General features: G+C 44.2%; 1 protein-coding gene across 1 annotated transcript in view; it reads left to right on the top strand.

Annotated features, from left to right (window-relative positions):
• The window catches only part of LOC311106732 (uridine diphosphate glucose pyrophosphatase NUDT14-like), a gene marked incomplete at its 5' end in the record, with an annotated part of 70,565 nt that extends 49,139 nt beyond the window's left edge, over nt 1-21,426 (top strand). The window contains 3 exons of the mRNA XM_084149132.1: nt 1,336-1,400; nt 5,340-5,667; nt 18,985-21,426. Coding sequence (XP_084005258.1) covers nt 1,336-1,400; nt 5,340-5,667; nt 18,985-19,234 — 643 coding nt within the window. The 3' untranslated portion in view covers nt 19,235-21,426. The remainder of the gene's footprint in view (nt 1-1,335; nt 1,401-5,339; nt 5,668-18,984) is intronic.
• Nucleotides 21,427-21,860: the final 434 nt, after the last annotated feature.

The following is a 21,860-nucleotide window of genomic DNA, read 5'->3' as shown; positions in this document are numbered from 1 at the left end:
AAGTGTTATTTCATAGTTTTGATGTCTTCAATATTATTCTACAATGTAGAAAATTGTTAAAAAAAGAAAAACCCTTGAATGAGTAGGTGTGTCCAAACTTTTGACTGGTACTGTATGTACATATCTACCTCAATTACCTCGTACCCCTGAACATCGACTCGGTACTGGTACCCCTTGTATATAGCAAAGTTATCGTTTTGTATCTATATTGAACAAAAATATAAATGCAAAATGCAACAATTTTTCTGAGTTGCAGTTCATATAAGAACATCTGTCAATTTAAATAAATAAATTAGGCCCTAATCTATGGATTTCACATGACTGGCAGAAGGGCATAGTCATGGGTGGGCCTGGGAGGTCATAGGCACACCCACTGGGGAGCCAGGTCCATCCAATCAGAATGAGTTGTCCCCCACAAATTATTACAGACATAAATACTCTTCCGTTTCATCAGCTGTCCGGGTGGTTGGTCTTAGACGATCCCGCAGGTGGAGATGCCAGATGTGGTGGTCCTGGGCTGGCGTGATTACATGTCGTCTGCAGTTGTGAGGCCGGTTGGACATACTGCCAAATTCTCTAAAACGACGTTGGAGGCTTATGGTAGAGAAATGAACATTCAATCATCTGGCAACAGTTCTGGTGGACATTCCTGCAGTCCGCATGCCAATTGCACGCTCCCTCAAAACTTGAGACATCTGTGTCATTGCACATTTTAGTGGCCTTTTATTGTCCCCATCACAAAGTGCACGTGTGTAATGCTGTTTAATCAGCTTCTTGATATTTCACACCTGTCAGGTGGATGGATTATCTTGGCAAAGGAGAAATGCTCACTAACAGGGATGTAAACAAATTTGTGCACAAAATATGAGAAATAAGGTTTTTGTGCATATGGAACATTTCTGGGGTCTTTTATTTCAAAAATGGGACCAACACTTTACATGATGCGTTTATATTTTTGTTCAGTATAGTTTAGAATTGAGGACTATCCATGGACCTATATTACACTGTCAAAATATATGGCTTGCGTTTATGTATCGCAGTTATGGTATGAAATGACTTTTCATTTTGTGGGGTTAACGCTCAACAATATCATCAACACAACAGGGCGACTTCCTGCTTACAGATGTATTTTGTTGTTGATTTCTGTAAAAGCAGGAAATTGTCGCACTGTGTATGATGATGTCATATTGCCAAGTCATGTAGTATAGTTAATTTTGTTTATTAACAATATTATTTTGAATCGATAAAGCTTCTCACTTTTGCTTGTCCCCCGAAAAATTATTAATGAAGCAAACTGAATGAACTCTTTTTCTCTACTCCCTCTTTTCTTTCCAGTGTTTCAGTGCTGATCTTCAACACAACCTCGCACTGCTTCATCTTGGTCAAGCAGTTCCGCCCAGGTAAAACCCCCTACTTCATTTCTCCTCGACCAATCAAATCATGTTTCCTCCATAAGAACAGCTAGGAGTTCACATTCCTTTTCATATTTTCATAATTATTAGACAATGAAGATGGACAGGAAAGTAAGGCGGAGAAAGTGTGTTAGAAGGGCGTGGGTCAGAACCCACCACAACCTTTCTTCATCCCTGTCGGGAAACGCTGCTGTTGCACCGCCCCGTCGAGGCTTTAAAAGCCATGTGTCATCCCGTGGCACACTGCCCCGTTCCATTCCAGCTGCTAGCACCTACCTCCAGCCACCTTTACCCCTGTGGTGTTCACCAGGGTTCAGGTCAATTTTGTATTTATTATGGATCCCCATTAGCTGCTGCCGTTGAGAAATTAAGCACTTTATATATCTAGTCCCCCCATTTTGAAGATGTCATAAGTATTTGGACAAATTCACTTAGTGTATTAAAGTAGTCAAAAGTTTAGTATTTGGTACCATTGTATTTATTAGTGATCCCCATTAGCAGCTACTCTTTCTGGGGTTAACACATTAAAGCACTTCCATTACATATACAGTGGTGTGAAAAAGTGTTTGCCCCCTTCCTGATTTCTTATTTATTTGCATGTTTGTCACACTTAAATGTTTCAGATCATCAAACAAATGTAAATATTAGTCAAAGATAACACAAGTAAACACAAAATGCAGTTTTGAAATGAAGGTTGTTATTATTAAGGGAAAAAGAAATCCAAACCCACATGGCCCTGTGTGAAAAAGTGATTGCCCCCTACAACCTAATAACTGGTTGGGCCACCCTTAGCAGCAACAACTGCAATCAAGCGTTTGCGATAACTTGCAATGAGTCTTTTACAGCGCTGTGGAGGAATTTCTGCCCACTCATCTTTGCAGAATTGTTGTAATTCAGTCACTTTGGAGGGTTTTCAAGCATGAACTGCCTTTTTAAGGTCATGCCACAGCATCTCAATAGGATTCAGGTCAGGACTTTGACTAGGCCACTCCAAAGTCTTCATTTTGTTTTTCTTCAGCCATTCAGAGGTGGACTTGCTGGTGTGTTTTGGATCATTGTCCTGCTGCAGAACCCAAGTTCGCTTCAGCTTGAGGTCACGAACAGATGGCCGGACATTCTCCTTCAGGATTTTTTGGTAGACAGCAGAATTCATGGTTCCATTTATCACAGCAAGTCTTTCAGGTCCTGGAGCAGCAAAACAGGCCCAGACCATCACACTACCACCACCATATTTTACTGTTGGTATGATGTTCTTTTTCTGAAATGCGGTGGTACTTTTATGGCAGATGTAATGGGACACACACACCTTCCGAAAAGTTCAACTTTTGTCTCGTCAGTCCACAGAGTATTTTCCCAAAGGTCTTGGGGATCATCAAGATGTTTTCTGGAAAAAATGAGACGAGCCTTAATGTTATTTTTGCTCAGCAGTGGTTTTTGTCTTGTAATTCTGCCATGCAGGCCATTTTTGCCTAGTCTCTTTCTTATGGTGGAGTGATGAACACTGACCTTAACTGAGGCAAGTGAGGCCTGCAGCTCTTTGGATGTTGTTGTGGGGTCTTTTGTGACCTCTTGGATGAGTCGTCACTGCGCTCTTGGGGTGATTTTGGTCGGCCGGCCACTCCTGGGAAGGTTCACCACTGTTCCATGTTTTCGCCATTTGTGGATAATGGCTCTCACTGTGGTTCGCTGGAGTCAAAGCTTTAGAAATGGCTTTATAACCTTTTCCAGACTGATGGATCTCAATTACTTTCTTTCTCATTTGTTCCTGAATTTCTTTGGATCTCGGCATGATGTCTAGCTTTTGAGGATCTTTTGGTCTACTTCACTTTGTCAGGCAGGTCCTATTTAATTGATTCCTTGATTGAGAACAGGTGTGGCAGTAATCAGGCCTGGGTGTGGCTAGAGGAATTGAACTCGGGTGTGATAAACCACAGTTGAGTTGTGTTATAACAGGGGGGGCAAACACTTTTTCACACAGGGCCATGTAGGTTTGGATTTTGTTTTCCCTTAATAATAACAACCTTCATTTCAAAACTGCATTTTGCGTTTACTTGTGTTATCTTTGACTAATATTTACATTTGTTTGATGATCTGAAACATTTAAGTGTGACAAACATGCAAACAAATAACAAATCAGGAAGGGGGTAAACACTTTTTCACACCACTGTAAAACAAAAGATAAGAGTACATTATATAACATTATTACACCACTACATATCTACAATACAAAATGTACAATACAAAATGTATAATACCACCATACAACAATATTACAATGTATGCGTATGCGTGTGTCTGTACCTTCTGTGTGTCTCTTCACAGTCCCTGCTGTGATTATAAAGGTTAATTTTTGCCTGTTTTTTTAAAATCTGATTCTACTGCTTGCATCAGTTACCTGTTGTGGAATAGTGTTCCATGTAGTCATGGCTCTATGTAGTACTGTGCACCTCCCATAGTCTGTTCTGGACTTCGGGATTGTGGGGTATGCATTGGTATCCGAACTGTGTGCTAGTAGTTTAAACAGACAGCTCGGTACATTCAGCTTGTCAATACTTCTTACAAAAACAAGTAGTGATGACGTCAATCTCTCTTCCACTTTGAGCCATGAGAGATTGACATGCATATCATTAATGTTAGCTCTCCGTGTACTTTTAAGGGTCAGCCGTGCTGCCCTGTTCTGAGCCAACTGCAATTTTCCTAAGTCCCTCTTTGTGGCACCTGACCACACTACTGAACAGTAGTCCAGGTGTGACAAAACTAGGGCCTGTATGACCTGCCTTGTTGATAGTGTTGTTAAGAAGGCAGAGCAGGGCTTTATTATGGACAGACATTCCATGGCTACATCAAGCTTGTGACTTTACAAAGTTGTTGGATGCATTTACAGCTTTTTTTGGTTGCGTTTTGGATTATGTTTTGCCTGATAGGAAGTGAACAATTTATTGTCATTTTGGAGTCACGTTTATTGTAAGTAAGAATAGAAGATGTTTCTGAACATGTCTACATTAATGTGGATGCAACAATGATTATGGATAATCATGAATGAATTGTGAATGATAAAAAGCTAGAGGGACAAAGATCATACCCCCCCCTAATCTCCCCTGTTATTGTTAATGGTGAGAGGTTAGCATATTTTGTTGTAGCCTCTTTTAACTTTCTCACTCATCATTATTCATTTTAAGAAATGTTCTATTTAGAAGTGTTCCGAAACATCTTATCTATTCACTTAGAAAGCAAGTTACTCCAGTCTTTATTCACCATTCAGTTACTATTGGGCAAAACATAATCCGTAACACAAGCAAAACAAGCTGCAAATACATCCAACGAGTGTGTAGAGTCACAAGCTTGATGTAATCATTGGATGCTAGGAATATGGGACCAAATACTAAACTTTGGACTACTTTAATATACTAAGTGATTTTTATAATAATAATAATAATAATATGCCATTTAGCATTTTTGTCCAAATAGTGAAGACATCTTCAAACGGGGGGACTAGATATATAAAGTGCTTTCATTTCTAAACGGTAAAACATATGTATGAAAATACCCTAAATTAAGGTGACATTCTGTACTGTCGCCTCAAATGAAACATTTGATCTCAAATCCCAAATGCTGAAGTATAGAGAATGTATTTATTTATTTCAGTGTCCCCCTATTTTTAGCGGTCTCTTATTACGGTGTTGACTTCCACCAACAGGTCACTATAGTGTAACACATGTTGCTATCTCGCTCTTCCCCACTCACTCTCACCGTCTCCCCGCTTCCTCTCACTCTCTCTTCCTCTCACTCTCTCTTCCTCTCACTCTCTCTCACTCTCTCTTCCTCTCACTCTCTCCCCCTCTCACTCTCTCCCCCTCTCACTCTCTCTTCCTCTCACTCTCTCCCCCTCTCACTCTCTCCCTCCCTCCACCCTCTCGCCTCCTGTAGCCGTGTACATGTGTGAGTGGGAGAGGACCAAGGCACCTGAGCCAGCCGAGCAGGCAGCGGCGGTGGAGGAGGAAGAGGGGACTGTGGCCGTAGCCACTGCTGCCTCAGAGACTCCCATCGGCGAGACTCCCCAGGAGGAGGCTGCTGCTACGGCTGGGGGCGTTGAGACCCCTCAGCCCCCGGGCTCGGCGGGTATGACCTACGAGCTGTGCGCAGGCCTGGTGGACAAGGCCGACCTGTCGCTGGAGGAGATTGCCAGGCAGGAGGTGCTGGAGGAGTGCGGCTACGATGTGCCAGTCTCGAAGCTGCGGAGGATCACCTCATACAGGTGTGTGTGTGTGTGTGTGTGTGTGTGTGTGCGCGCACGTATGGCTCCGGGCTGAAGTTTCCCCTAGGTACAAATCTAGGAGTAGCTTCCCCTCCCGCAATCCTAACCGTAACCATTAGCGGGGAAAATGCAAAACTGACCCAAGATCAGCGTCTAGCTCCACACACGCACCCATAGCTTCATACAGACACACATGCATACAAGCACACACACACAAACTGTCGGGAATAATTGATTTGCTCAAGGTGTGTAAAATGCTGAACCCAAAGATGAGGCAAACGACTTCTATATTTAAAGGTTTAATAGACAAACAATAGACGGACATATGCATATGGGGAGATTGCTACGAACATCTCAGAGGAATGTGTCTATCTGCCAACCTCCTCAAGGGCAGGCTTATCTGTTCGTTCTCCAAGTGTTCCGGGCCCCTGGTTAAAACATTAAATCAGAGTTGAGACCACTCAGGTCAAAGTAGGCTATACATTTGAACATCTCAATTGCTTGGGAGTAACTCTGTCTGGATTACTGTTAAGGGCCCGGATATCAAGTTAGTTCCTTCAGAAAGTATTCACACCCCTTGACTTTTTCCACATTTTGTTGTTAGACTACATTTTTAATGGATTACATTGAGATTTTTTGTCACTGGCTTACACACAATACACCATAATGTCAAAGTTGAATTATGTTTTAAAAAATTGATAAATTAATTAAGAATGAAAATCTGAAATGTCTTGTCAATAAGTATTCAACCCCTTTGTTATGGCAAGCCTAAATACGTTCAGGAGTAAAAATGTGCTTAACAAGTCATATAATAAGTTGCATGGACTCACCCTGTGTTGAACATATTTGTGAATGACTACCCCACACATACAATTACACTACATGACCAAAAGTATGTGGACACCTGCTCGTCGAACATCTCATTCCAAAATCATGGGCATTAATATGGAGTTGGTCCCCCCTTTGCTGCTATAACAGCCTCCACTCTTCTGGGAATGCTTTCCACTAGATGTTGGAACATTGCTGTAGGGACTTGCTTCCATTCAGCCACGAGCATTAGTGAGGTCGGGCACTGATGTTGGGCGATTAGGCCTGGCTCGCAGTCGGTGTTCCAATTAATTCCAAAGGTGTTAGATGGGGTTGAGGTCAGGGCTCTGTGCAGGCCAGTGAAGTTCTTCCACATCGATCTTGACAAACCATTTCTGTATGACCTTGCTTTGTGCACGGGGGTATTGTCATGCTGAAACAGAAAAGGGCCTTCCCCAAATTGTTGCCACAAAGTTTGAAGCACAGAATTGTCTAAAATGTCATTGTATTCAGTAGCGTTAAGATTTCCCTTCACTGGAACTAAGGGGCCTAGCCCGAACCATGAAAAACAGCCCCAGACCATTATTCCTCCTCCCCCAAACGTTACAGTTGGCACTATGCATTCGGGCAGGTAGCGTTCTCCTGGCATCCGCCAAACCCAGATTCACCAGATGGTGAAGCGTGATTCATCACTCCAGAGAACGTGTTTCCACTGCTCCAGAGTCCAATGGCAGCGAGCTTTGCACCACTCCAGCCGATGTTTGGCATTGCGCATTGTAATTTTAGGCTTGTGTGCGGCTGCTTGGCCATGGAAACCCATTTCCTGAAGCTCCCGACGAACAGTTCTTGTATTGACATTTCTTCCAGAGGCAGTTTGGAACTCGGTAGTGAGTGTTGCAACCAAGGACAGATGATTTTTATGCGCTACGCACTTCAGCACTCGCCGGTCCCGTTCTGTGCGCTTGTGCAGCCTACCACTTCGTGACTGAGCAGTTGTTGCTCCTAGATGTTTCCACTTCACAATAACAGCACTTACAGTTGACCCGGACAGCTCTAGCAGGGCAGAAATTTGACGAACTGACTTGTTGGAAAGGTGGCATCCTATGATGGTGCCACATTGAAATGCACTGAGCTGTTCAGTAAGGCCATTCTACTGCCAATGTTTGTCTATGGAGATTGCATGGCTGTGTGCTACATTTTATATACCTGTCAGCAACGGGTGCGGCTGGAATAGCTGAATCTACTAATTTGAAGAGGGGACCACATACGTTTGTATACAGTTGAAGTCGGAAGTTTACATACACTTAGGTTGGAGTCATTAAAACTAATTTTTCAACCACTCCACACATTTCTTGTTAAGAAACTATAGTTTTGGCAAGTCGGTTAGGACATCTACTTTGTGCATGACACAAGTAATTTTTCCAACAATTGTTTACGGACAGATTATTTCACTTATAATTCACTGTATCACAATTCCAGTGGGTCAGAAGTTTACATACACTAAGTTGACTGTGCCTTTTAAACAGCTTGGACAATTCCAGAAAATTATGTCATGGCTTTAGAAGCTTCTTATAGACTAATTGACATAACCTGTGGATTTATTTCAAGGCCTACTTTCAAACTCAGTGCCTCTTTGCTTGATATCATGGGGAAATCAAAAGAAATCAGCCAAGACCTCAGAAAAAAAATTGTAGACCTCCACAAGTCTGGTTCATCCTTGGGAGCAATTTCCAAACGCCTGAAGGTACCACGTTCATCTGTACAAATAATAGTATGCAAGTAGAAACACCATGGGACCACGCAGCCGTCATACCGCTCAGGAAGGAGACGCGTTCTGTCTCCAAGAGATGAACGTACCTTAGTGTGAAAAGTGCAAATCAATCCCAGAACAACAGCAAAGGACCTTGTGAAGATGCTGGAGGAAACAGGTACAAAAGTATCTGTATCCACAGTAAAATGAGTCCTATATCGACATTTACATTTTACATTTACATTTACGTCATTTAGCAGACGCTCTTATCCAGAGCGACATACAAATTGGTGCATTCACCTTATAGCCAGTGGGATAACCACTTTACAGTGTGTTTTTATTTTTGGGGGTGGAGTAAGGGGGGGGGGGGGGTAGAAGGATTACTTTATCCTATCCCAGGTATTCCTTAAAGAGGTGGGGTTTCAAGTGTCTCCGGAAGGTGGTGAGTGACTCCGCTGTCCTGGCGTCGTGAGGGAGCTTGTTCCACCATTGGGGTGCCAGAGCAGCGAACAGTTTTGACTTGGCTGAGCGGGAACTGTGCTTCCGCAGAGGTAGGGGGGCCAGCAGGCCAGAGGTGGATGAACGCAATGCCCTTGTTTGGGTGTAGGGACTGATCAGAGCCTGAAGGTACGGAGGTGCCGTTCCCCTCACAGCTCCGTAGGCAAGCACCATGGTCTTGTAGCAGATGCGAGCTTCAACTGGAAGCCAGTGGAGTGTGCGGAGGAGCGGGGTGATGTGAGAGAACTTGGGAAGGTTGAACACCAGACAGGCTGCAGCATTCTGGATGAGTTCTAGGGGTTTAATGGCACAGGCAGGGAGCCCAGCCAACAGCGAGTTGCAGTAATCCAGACGGGAGATGACAAGTGCCTGAATTAGGACCTGTGCCGCTTCCTGTGTAAGGCAGGGTCGTACTCTCCGAATGTTGTAGAGCATGAACCTACAGGATCGGGTCACCGCCTTGATGTTAGCGGAGAACAACAGGGAGTTGTCCAGGGTCACGCCAAGGCTCTTTGCACTCTGGGAGGAGGACACACGGAGTTGTCAACCGTGATGGCGAGATCATTGAACGGGCAGTCCTTCCCCGGGAGGAAGAGCAGCTCCGTCTTGCCGAGGTTCAGCTTGAGGTGGTGATCCGTCATCCACACTGATATGTCTGCCAGACATGCAGAGATGCGATTCGCCACCTGGTTATTAGAAGATTAGTTGTATGTTGTCTGCGTAGCAATGATAAGAGAGGCCATGTGAGGATATGACAGAGCCAAGTGACTTGGTGTATAGCGAGAATAGGAGATGGCCTAGAACTGAGCCCTGGGGGACACCAGTGGTGAGAGCACGTGGTGCGTAGACAGATTCTCACCATGCCACTTGGTAGGAGCGACCTGTCAGGTAGGACGCAATCCAAGAGTGAGCCGCGCCGGAGATGCCCAGCTCGGAGAGGGTGGAGAGGAGGATCTGATGGTTCACAGCATCAAAGGCAGCAGACAGGTCTAGAAGGACAAGAGCAGAGGAGAGAGAGTTAGCTTTAGCAGTGCGGAGAGCCTTCGTGACACAGAGAAGAGCAGTCTCAGTTGAATGACCAGTCTTGAAACCTGACTGGTTTGGATCAAGAAGGTAATTCTGAGAGAGATAGCAAGAGAGTTGGCTAAAGACGGCACGCTCAATAGTTTTGGAGAGAAAAGAAAGAAGGGATACTAGTCTGTAGTTGTTGACATCGGAGGGATCGAGTGTAGGTTTTTTGAGAAGGGGTGCAACTCTCGCTCTCTTGAAGACGGAAGGGACATAGCCAGCGGTCAAGGATGAGTTGATGAGCTAGGTGAGGTAAAGGAGAAGGTCTCCGGAAATGGTCTGGAGAAGAGAGGAGGGGATAGGGTCAAGTGGGCAGGTTGTTGGGCGGCCGGCCATCACAAGTCGCAAGATTTCATCTGGAGAGAGAGGGGAGAAAGAAGTCAAAGCATAGGGTAGGGCAGTGTGAGCAGGACCAGCAGTGTAATTTGACTTAACAAACGAGGATCGGATGTCGTCAACCTTCTTTTGAAAATGGTTGATGAAGTCATTCACAGAGAGGGAGGAGGGGGGGGGGGGGAGAAGGATTCAGCAGGGAGGAGAAGGTGGCAAAGAGCTTCCTAGGGTTAGAGGCAGATGCTTGGAATTTAGAGTGGTAGAAAGTGGCTTTAGCAGCAGAAACATAGGAAGAAAATGTAGAGAGGAGGGAGTAAAAAGATGCCAGGTCCGCAGGGAGTCTAGTTTTCCTCCATTTCCACTCGGCTGCCCGGAGCCCTGTTCTGTGAGCTCGCAATGAGTCGTCAAGCCACGGAGCAGGAGGGGAGGACTGAGCCGGCCGGGAGGATAGGGGACATAGAGAGTCAAATGATGCAGAAAGGGAGGAGAGGAGGGTTGAGGAGGCAGAATCAGGAGATTGGAGGGAGAAGGATTGAGCAGAGGGAAGGGATGATAGGATGGAAGAGGAGAGAGTAGTGGGAGAGAGAGAGCAAAGGTTGCGACGGCGCATTACCATCTGAGTAGGGGCAGAGTGAGTAGTGTTGGAGGAGAGCAAGAGAGAAAATGATACAAAGTAGTGGTCGGAGACACGGAGGGGAGTTGCAGTGAGATTAGTAGAAGAACAGCATCTAGTAAAGATGAGGTCAAGCGTATTGCCTGCCTTGTGAGTAGGGGGGGACGGTGAGAGGGTGAGGTCAAAAGAGGAGAGGAGTGGAAAGAAGGAGGCAGAGAGAAATGAGTCAAAGGTAGACGTAGGGAGGTTAAAGTCACCCAGAACTGTGAGGGGTGAGCCATCCTCAAGAAAGGAACTTATCAAGGCGTCAAGCTCATTGATGAACTCTCCAAGGGAACCTGGAGGGCGATAAATGATAAGGATGTTAAGCTTGAATGGGCTAGTAACTGTGACAGCATGGAATTCAAATGAGGAGATAGACAGATGGGTCAGGGGGAAAAGAGAGAATGTCCAGTTGGGAGAGATGAGGATTCCTGTGCCACCACCCCGCTAACCAGATGCTCTCGGGGTATGCGAGAACACATGGTCAGACATAACCTGAAAGGCCACTCAGCAAGGAAGAAGCCACTGCTCCTAAACCGCCATAAAAAAAGCCAGACTACGGTTTGCAACTGCACATGGGGACAAAGATCGTACTTTTTGGAGAAATGTCCTCTGGTCTGATGAAACAAAACTAGAACTGTTTGGCCATAATGACCATCGTTATGTTTGGAGGAAAAAGGGGGTCGCTTGCAAGCCGGAGAACACCATCCCAACCGTGAAACACGGGGGTGCCAGCATCATGTTGTGGGGGTGCTTTGCTGCAGGAGGGACTGGTGCACTTCACAAAATAGATGGCATCATGAGGAAGGAAAATGATGTGGATATATTGAAGCAACATCTCAAGACATCAGTCAGGAAGTTAAAGCTTGGTCGAAAATGGTCTTCCAAATGGACAATGACCCTAAGCATACTTCCAAAGTTGTGGCCATCACAAAGCCCTGACCTCAATCCTATAGAAAATGTGTGGGCAGAACTGAAAAAGCGTGTGCGAGCAAGGAGGCCTACAAACCTGACTCAGTTACACCAGCTCTGTCAGGAGGAATGGGCCAAAATTCACCCAACTTATTGTGGGAAGCTTGTGGAAGGCTACCCGAAATGTTTGACCCAAGTTAAACAATTTAAAGGCAATGCTACCAAATACTAATTGAGTGTATGTAACTTCTGACCCACTGGGAATGTGATGAAAGAAATAAAAGCTTAAATAAATCATTCTCTCTACTATTATTCTGACATTTCCTACTCATTGAAGTGTTTTTATTTTATTTTTAAAAATGTTCTACATTGTAGAATAATAGTGAAGACATCCAAACTATGAAATAATAACACATATGGAATCGGATAGTAACCAAAAAAGTGTTAAATAAATCGAAAAATATTTTTTATATTTGAGATTCTTCAAAGTAGCCACCCTTTGCCTTGATGACAGCTTTGCACACTATTGGCATTCTCTCAACCAGCTTCACCTGGAATGCTTTTCCAACCGTCTTGAAAGAGTTCCCTCATATGCTGAGCACTTGTTGGCTGCTTTTCCTTCGCTCTGCGGTCCGACTCATCCCAAACCATCTCAATTGAGTTGAGGTCGGGGGATTGTGGAGGCCAGGTCATCTGATGCAGCACTCCATCACTCTCCTTCTTGGTCAAATAGCTCTTACACAGCCTGGAGGTGTGTTGGGTCATTGTCCTGTTGAAAAACAAATGATAGTCCCACGAAGCCCAAACCAGATGGGATGGCATATCGCTGCAGAATGCTGTGGTAGCCATGCTGGTTATGTGTGCCTTGAATTCTAAATAAATCAGACAGTGTCACCAGCAAAGCACCCCCACACTATAACACCACCTCCTCCATGCTTTACGGTGGAAAATACACATGCAGAGATCATCCGTTCACCCACACCGCGTCTCACAAAGCCATGGCGGCTGGAACCAAAAATCTCCAATTTGGACTCCAGACCAAAGGACACATTTCCACCGGTCTAATGTCCAATTCTCGTGTTTCTTGGCCCAAGCAAGTCTCTTCTTCTTATTGGTTTCCTTTAGTAGTGGTTTCTTTGCAGCAATTTGACAATGAAAGCCTGATTCACACATTCTCCTCTGAACAGTTGATGTTGAGATGTGTCTGTTACTTGAACTCTGTGAAGCATGTGTCTGTTACTTGAACTCTGGGCTGCAATTTCTGAGACTGGTAACTCTAATGAACTTATGCTCTGCAGCAGAGGTAACTCTGGGTCTTCCATTCCTGTGGCAGTCCTCATGAGAGCCTGTTTCATTGTAGCGCTTGATGGTTTTTGCAACTGCATTTGAAGAAATGTTAAAAGTTCTTGAAATGTTCCGTGTTGACTGACCTTCATGTCTTAAAGTAATGATTGACAGTTGTTTCTCTTTGCTTATTTGAGATGTTCTTGCCATAATATGGACTTGGTCTTTTACCAAATAGGGCTATCTTCTGTACTGTGAGATCCCCTGCTTATTTTGTATGTTTGCCCACTGACAAAGACATGATCAGTCTATAATTTTAATGGTAGGTTTATTTGAACAGTGAGAGACAGAATAACAACAAAAAAATCCAGAAAAACAAATGTCGAAAATGTTATCAATTGATTTGCATTTTAATTAGGGGAATAATTATTTGACCCCTCTGCAAAACATTACTTAGTACTTTGTGGCAAAACCCTTTGAGAGTGTGCTCCTAATCTCAGCTCGTTACCTGTATAAAATACATCTGGGATCCAAAATCTTTCTGATTGAGAGGGGTTCAAATACTTATTTTCCTCATTAAAATGCAAATCAATTTATAACATTTTTGACATGCATTTTTCTGGATTTTGTTGTTGTTATTCTGTCTCTCACTGTTCAAATAAACCTACCATTGAAATTATAGACTGATCTTTTCTTTGTCAGTGGGCAAACGTACAAAATCAGCAGGGGATCCAATACTTTTTTTCCCCTCACTGTATAACTCTTCTCCCCCCCTTCCCCCCACAAATTAACTTTTAACAAGGCACACCTGTTAATTGAAATGCATTCCAGGTGACTATCTCATGAAGCTGGTTGAGAGAATGCCAAGAGTGTGCAAAGCTGTCATCAAGGCAAAGGGTGGCTAATTTGAAGAATCTCAAATATAAAATATATTTTTATTTTTTTAACACTTTTTTGGTTACTACATGATTCCATATGTATTATATCATAGTTTTGATGTCTTCACTATTATTCTACAATGTAGAAAATAGTAAAAATATAGAAAAACCCTTGAATGAGTAGGTGTGTCTAAACTTTTGACTGGCACTGTATGTGTATAGATAGATTGATTGATTGTTTCGGAAAGTGAGCCCTGACTTGAACCCGATCGAACATCTCTGGATAGACCTGAAAATAGCTGTGCAGCGACGCTCCCCATCCAACCTGTCTTTTCTACTTGCCTGAACTCAAGTTGGTCATGTGGTTAATACAGAAGGTATCCATGCAGATCCAGCCAAAGTTGTAGCAGGACAGGAGTTCCCAATTCCCACATCCATGAAGGCTGTTCAGCTCTTCCTGGGTATGGCTGGATGGTACCACAGATTTGTGCCTGACTTTCAAAGGTTGCCAAACTACTCAACCACCGTAAGAAGAAGCGGGTGAAGTTCCAATGGACTCCTGAATGCCAGAGCGCATTTGAAGCACTCAAAAACTGTCTCACCACTCCTCCAGTGCTTGGACATCCTAACCTGAATGCTCATTTTATACTGTACACAGATGCAAGTCAAACAGGACTCAGAGCAGTCTTGGCTCAACAAACAGGACCTGAACAGAAGAAGTTCTTGCCTATGCAAATCGAACCCTTAATTCTGCCGAGAGGAATTATTCAACGACTGAATGGGAGTGTCTCGCTGTGGTCTGGGCTCTGGAGAAATGGAGCTACTACTTCACTGTTGTCACAGACCACGCTGCTCTGCAGTGGGTTCTGCCATCAGGCAAGATCAACAGCCATGTCACTCGCTGGTCTATCAGACTCCAGAGGTTTGACTTCGTCATTGAGTATCGCAAACGAAAACTGAATGTTGTACCAGATGCCCCCTCTCGGATTACAGAGACCACCAAGGTCTGGCCTCCATTGTGTAGCACTTACACTACAGCTAACTGTCTGGATGATTGTTTCCATCTGGTTGATGAGTGTCTCGAGAGCACAGCAGAATGATGCCGCCATCATGGAGATCCACAAGAGTCTGTCTGAAGAAGACTCGAAGAGCCGCTTCAGTGAGAAGTTCAGCATAATTCAGGATAAAGTGTATAGAAAAACTCGGAGGAAATGAAACACTGCACCCATTACCGTGTCTACATGCCCTCTACATTGACTGACCAGATGATCCAAGTTTATCATGACAACCCCATGAGTGGCCATCTTGGAGTCTTCAAAACCTACTGAAGATTGCAGGAGTGGTGTACCTGCCAGGCATGTGGGTCGATACCAAAAAATGTTGTACAGCAGTGTGAAGTATGCCAGAAATACAAACCAGACATTGGCAGACCTGCCGGGAGAGATGTTTCCACTTCGCCAAGCCACTGTATCTGCCATTGCTCTAATCCTGCAAAGGGAGGTCTTTACCTGATTCGGGATTCCAGACCAAATTCTCTCTGACAGAGGTCCGCAGTTCAGCTCAGGAATCTATAAAGAGCTCTGTACCTACTGGGGGTAGTTGCCAAGCTGACCACGGCCGACCGTCCTCAGAACAACCTGACTGAGAGGATAAACCGCACCCTGAAGGGGATGATTGCTTCGTTCTTGGGGGATCAGCACAAAAGTTGGGATCAACATCTTCCTGAGTTTCACTTTGCACTGAACTCTGCGGTCAAGGTGACTTCGGGGGTCACTCCCGCCGAACTCCACCTGGGAAGGTCCGATGGACAGAGCATTTGATGCAGTCCACCACCACCATACCTTGCTAGCCAGATTGGAGGCCAGTAGAATCAAAGCCAAACAACGACCGCTCAGAAACTGACAAACAACATAGACGAGACGTGTGTTTTCCCACCCAAGTCTCGTGTCTGGGTCCGTTCTCATCTGTCAAAGGCGTCCGAAGAGTTTGTGTGGTGCAGCAGTTGGGGCCGGTGAACTACATGGTCTCTTTGGAGAACACTGGGGAAGATGTCAGGATGGTGCATGTTGTTGACCTAAAACCCTACTACCCTACGGCAGAAGAGCTGGATCGCAGGCAAAAGCAACACCTGCAGGAACTCTTCTTGGAGGACCCTGATGACGAGGACTTCCCTGGTTTTGTGTAGTATGAAAGCCCTGATATTAGGCTACCTTGCTCAGTGCACTACTGGTCATCAATGGATGATTGGATTCTTCCCTGATGGCAAAACAAGGGCCAGACAAACAAATGGTCTGTGTGTGTGGTTTAGGCTGTAAGCTGGGACAATTGAATCCTGAGTAGTGAAAATTAAAAATTAAAATACTTGTAACACTAACCAGGATTCCATCCAACCTTTTTATACGAGTAAAAGTACATGTCGGATAAAACATTTCACGACAGGCCTGATGGAAACAGCACATTTGTCTGTGAACTTTCCAAATGTCGACAAAACAAAATACGTTAGACAAGATGCGATCTTTTTCTCTGTAAAATTATTCAAGAAATGGCGGTGGAAACCCCTTTATGTGCAAATATTGATAATAACATATCAAAGTAAACTTGGAGTCACGCGATGATCTGTTGTGTGGTCCTCCCACTACAACTCGGGAAAGCATGCAGTTTATTAGGCTACAGATGAAATTATTTATGAACTTCAAAGGTTGGTGAAAGTACAAGGTGATGAGCTTGATGCTAATTTCCAATAAATATCGAGGGTCTTATTCTGGTGACATGATGATTGATGCTTGGCTGCCGTTTGACAAATAAAAGTAATCTCACTCTTATCCATAATAATCTCATCATGTAGGTAGCCTACCCTCAATGTATCTGCGAGCTGTTGACTAGAGTGCACGTACCAAGTGGGCACATTTGCTATACACTGAGTATACAAAACATTAAGAACACCTTCTCTTTCCATGACACAGACTGACCAGGTGAAAGATGTGATCCCTTATTGATGTCACTTATTAAATCCACTTCAATCCGTGTAGATCAAATAAAAATTTATTTGCCACATGCGCACATGCTTACTTACAAGCCCTTAACCAACAATGCAGTGTAAAAAAAAAAAAAAGCTAATAATTAAAGAGCAGCAGTAAAGTAAAATAACAGTAGGGAGGCTATATACAGGGGGGTACCGGTACAGAGTCAATGTGTGGGGGCACTGGTTAGTCGAGGTAGTTGAGGTAATATGTACATGTGGGTAGAGTTAACGTGACTATGCATAGATAATAAACAGAGTAGCAGTAGCGTAAAAGAGGGGGTGGGGGGGCAATGCAAATATTCCGGGTAGCCATGATTAGCTGTTCAGGAGTCTTATGGCTTGGGGGTAGAAGCTGCCTTTTGGACCTAGACTTTTGCGCTCCGGTACCGCTTGCCGTGCGGTAGCAGAGAGAACAGTCTATGACTAGGGTGGCTGGAGTTTTTGACAATTTTGAGGGCCTTCCTCTGACACCGCCTGGTATAGAGGTCCTGGATGGCAGGAAGCACACATAATAGTACAATTGGTTAGAGGGCTGTAAAACGTCAGCCATCTTCTCCGGCGCCATTATAAAACAAGATGAAGGGGAGGAGAAAGGTTAAAGAAGGATTTTTAAGCCTTGAGACATGGATTGTGTATGTGTGCCATTCAGAGGGTGAATTTGGGCAAGACAAAATATTTAAGTGCCTTTGAATGGGGTAAGGTAGTAGGTGCTAGGCTCACCGGTTTGTGTCAAGAACTGCAACGCTGTTGGGGTTTTTACGCTCAACCGTTTCCTGTGTGTATCAAGAATGGTCCACCACCCAAAGGACATTCAGCCAACTTGACACAACTGTGGGAAGCATTGGAGTCAACATGGGCCAGCATCCCTGTGGAACGCTTTCAACACCTTGTAGAGTCAATGCCCCAACGAATTGAGGCTGTAATGAGGGCAAAAGGGATATTAGTTTGCTATACTCGGTGTGTACCTCAACATTTGTTGTGACAAAACCATCAGTAGAGTTGAAAATGCGATGGACACCAATTTGATGGAAACAAATCTCTGGTGGGAAAATGCGCATATTGTTTTTATGCAGATTTTGGTATATTGGCATGAAAATCTGTCGCCTATTAGATGGAAACTTAGCTATTGATTTACCACGTTTTACACTTTTTATTGCGTTGCTGACACTTCTCTATCCACGCATTATGAAAGTTGACCTGCCCCTAATCCAATATACTACTGTTTTCTGTGCCGTCTCATTGGATAGGAAGGAGTGACAAACGGTTAAAATGTCAAAGAAAGTAGGGCTAATTCTTACAGTTGCGGTAAGAAGAAACATTTTGTTGGAGGGTTATTGTTGTCGGAAGGGCTTGTAACCTAGCTGTGCATGCTCCTCTGGGTTTCCAGTCAACTTGTCCGTCCCAATCAAATGTTCCAGAACCCATTGCTAATGCTGTTTCTGATCAAACTTCATTTTATTGTATCAATTCCACTGCTATTTGATTGGAAATGATATGGTTCTGGAGAATTCGTCCCAGACCCTGGTAAATGTAAACTGATGTGCTATCTTTGGTAGCAGCAGCAATGGCTGTTGGAACACTTGGATCCCAACCAGGGTCTGTAGTGAATTTTCCCCTAGGTGCAGATCTAGGATCAGTTTCCCTCCCCCAGATCAGCATCTAGGGGCAACTTCACCCTACACCTCCCACCCAACCTTTACAGGACGATTTTCTGGATTCTTCAATCATGATTTAAGGGACATTACTTGGCCCCTAGCTGTGGGCTCTTTTTAGCTGCCTGTGGATGGTGTTTTGATATGACTGTCATGTGGGGAGAATTTAGGAATCGAAGTGTAGAGGGGGAAGCATGTCATGGGGATCCTCTAGCCCCAGAGAGGATCATCATCTCCCTATAGACACACACTACACACACCACTCACCTCCGCCCCCTCTCCACCAGCTCCACGCTGGTGTTGTTTCACCTGGGATTGTCATGGCGATCTCTCAAAAGCTTTGGGAAAATGTAGCTGAATAACGTTGATGTGTGAAATACTAAACAGGCGATCATAGGCTAACATGCCCGTCACCTGACCTTTGACCTCGTGTGTGTCTGTCACCTCTCTCTCGGCAGGTCCGGCGTAGGCGTGACGGGAGCCAAGCAGACCATGTTCTACGCCGAGGTGTCGGACGAAAACCGCGTGGGCGAGGGCGGTGGCGCGCCTGAGGAGGGTGAGCTGATCGAAGTGGTCAAGGTGCCCCTCCACGAGGCCATGACCTTCGCCTACGACGAGAGCATCCCCAAGACCATGGGCGTCATCTTCAGCTTCATCTGGTTCCACAACAACATGTCGCCCAAGTACAAGATCTCCACCAACGTGTAACCCACCCAACCCTGTCCCTGCACACTTGAGCCTGAGGTAGAAGTTGCAGTTAACAACAGATCTGGGATCAGAAGAGCCTAACCCCAGGCCTAATCTTGACCAACAGGGATATGGAGAAAAATATCTGACCCTGTGTCAGTGGTTAGAGACAACTTCAATCTACTCCCAACACCTTTGCCTCTACCCATTTCCATATAAAATGGCCCCATGGCGACCATTTTTGTCTCGTTACTAACCGTGTTCTTTTTCGGGGGTTTGTCTAATTTTCCTTTCTTTTTACATGGTCTTAATTACTTTTCCTCTAAAACTTGCCATATGCACTTTTTGTTTGTATTACGTTTTCCTCACAGAGAGGCCACGAAGATGGCTACATCGCTCTTGTTCAGAGCTGCTCGCCTGCCGTTGAGTTGATCATGTTCCAGGAATGCAAAAATGTTGTTGCTTACTCAGTGCCAGGGCTTATCACATACGACGGTCGTTGCTGAGTCTGTTAAGTTACCACAGCTGGTCCAGGCACGCCTTGCTTACTTTCCCAGCCAAGCACTAACACACCTATTTCAACAAATTAATGACTTGATGATCAGGTGAGTAACTGCTGGGCTAGAAAAAAATGTTTTATCCCATTTTGGGTCCCCCAGGTCCAGGACTGGGAGACAATTCTCTAAGCAATACTTTGATCGTTTGATAGCTGGTTGTTTGATCGTGGGCTAGAAACAAATCAACATTTCATTTTGCATAGGCGATTAGATATGTTGTAAGCATTGCATTGAATCCAGGGATGTCACTACAGTAGTGTGTGCTCTGAGGTCACAAGAAATTGTATGTTCGATAGAGGCTTCTTTTAACTACCACAGGAATATCACCTACCTCTACACTGATGAGCTTTATTTCAGTTACTAATGTTGTCACAGTACCACAATACTCTGTATCGCAATACTCAGAGGTATAGCAATATTGTGATACTACAATACTCATCACAATACTACGATAATTCTGAGTATCGTGATACTGAGCATTGTTATAACACTAGTAACCACCATATGATTAATCGTGATATTGTGAGAACCCTCTGGTGGACAATTGCTCTCACACTTATACATGCGTGTTAGCGGGAAGGCTTCACCGATATTGGCTGAGAACAAGAGCGTTTTTATATACATCTCAGACAGTGGTGAGTTTTTTCCTAATGAAGGAAGGGGATGACGAGCCCCTATGGGCCTCCATAGAATGGAGCAGAGTCAAACTGAGTTTTGTTTTGGGAAATTGAAAAGCTAGCTTTTAACATGTCGGAGGAAGTTTAGCATGCGACTTAACCCAGATTCCTGGAATAGCACCCTGAGCCCTTAGTGCTGTGTTTTGTGATCCCTTTTTGTTTTTTTACCTGACGCGGGGGGAAAGGTGGAAAGAGTTTTGTTGATACCAGCACTGTCTGTGAGGCTCGAAGGAAAATGGTTGCTCTTTTTAACTTGTGAAGCTGAGAGACATGGCCCAACAGTTAGACAGACCCCCCTCTCCCCAATGACTGTTTTGGCCAGACCTTTTCAAAACACCCCCATTTCCACAGAACTTGACAACAGCAGCTATCCAAGACTATGGTGGTTTGAAACTAGGGTTGCAAAACGTTCCCAGGTTTTTCAGAATTCCCGGATGGAGGATTCTCAGCTGGAGGATTCCCTCCTCGACGATTCCCTCCAGTTTTACTATAAATCTTTCAAGCGGGATTTCTGAAAAACCTAGGAACTTTGGGAAAGCACTTGCTTAACATCTTAGGTCGAAACAGTTTTCCGCCCTTGAAGAGGTGACATTCAGGGATCACCATTCTGCACCATCTTAGCCATAGGCTTTTTAACCTTTGTGCTGATGACAAAGATGTAGAAACATTTATATACAGTTTGCCAATATCATGAACTGTCAAAGTCCTAAATGCTGAATTGACAAAACTTCTCAAGAAAAAACTTTATTTTGGTAACATATTAATGTGTGGATTCATGTCCCCTTCCAAATAAACTTGGTAAAGATCAGTGGTAATATACTGAACAAAAAATAAACGCAGCATGCAATATTTTCAAAGATTGTACTGAGTTACAGTTCATATAAGGAAATCAGTCACTTGTAATTAATTCATTAAGCCCTAATCTATGGGTTTCACATGACTGGGAATACAGATATGCATCTGTTGGTCATAGATACGTAAAAAAAAAAAAAAAGTAGGGGTGTGGATCAGAAAACCAGTCAGTATCTGGTGTGACCACCATTTGCCTCATGCAGCGCGACATCTCCTTAGCATAGAGTTGATCAGGCTGTTGATTGTGGCCTGTGGCATGTTGTCCCACTCTTCAATGGTTGTGCGAAGTTGGGGGATATTTTTCGGAAACTGGAACACGCTGTCGTGCACGTTGATCCAGAGCATCCCAAATATGCTCAATGGGTGACATGTCTGGTGAGTATGCGGGCCATGGACAAATTGGGACATTTTCAGCTTCCAGGAATTGTACAGTCGTGGTCAAAAGTTGAGAATGACACAAATACTAATTTTCACAAAGTCTGCTGCCTCAGTTTTGATGATGGCAATTTGCATATACTCCAGAATGTCATGAAGAGTGATCAGATGAATTAAAATTAATTG

The sequence above is a fragment of the Coregonus lavaretus genome, assembly GCF_964263955.1.
Source record: "Coregonus lavaretus genome assembly, chromosome: 31".
Taxonomy (NCBI): Eukaryota; Metazoa; Chordata; class Actinopteri; order Salmoniformes; family Salmonidae; genus Coregonus; species Coregonus lavaretus.
This window is presented reverse-complemented; position numbering and strand designations above follow the sequence as displayed.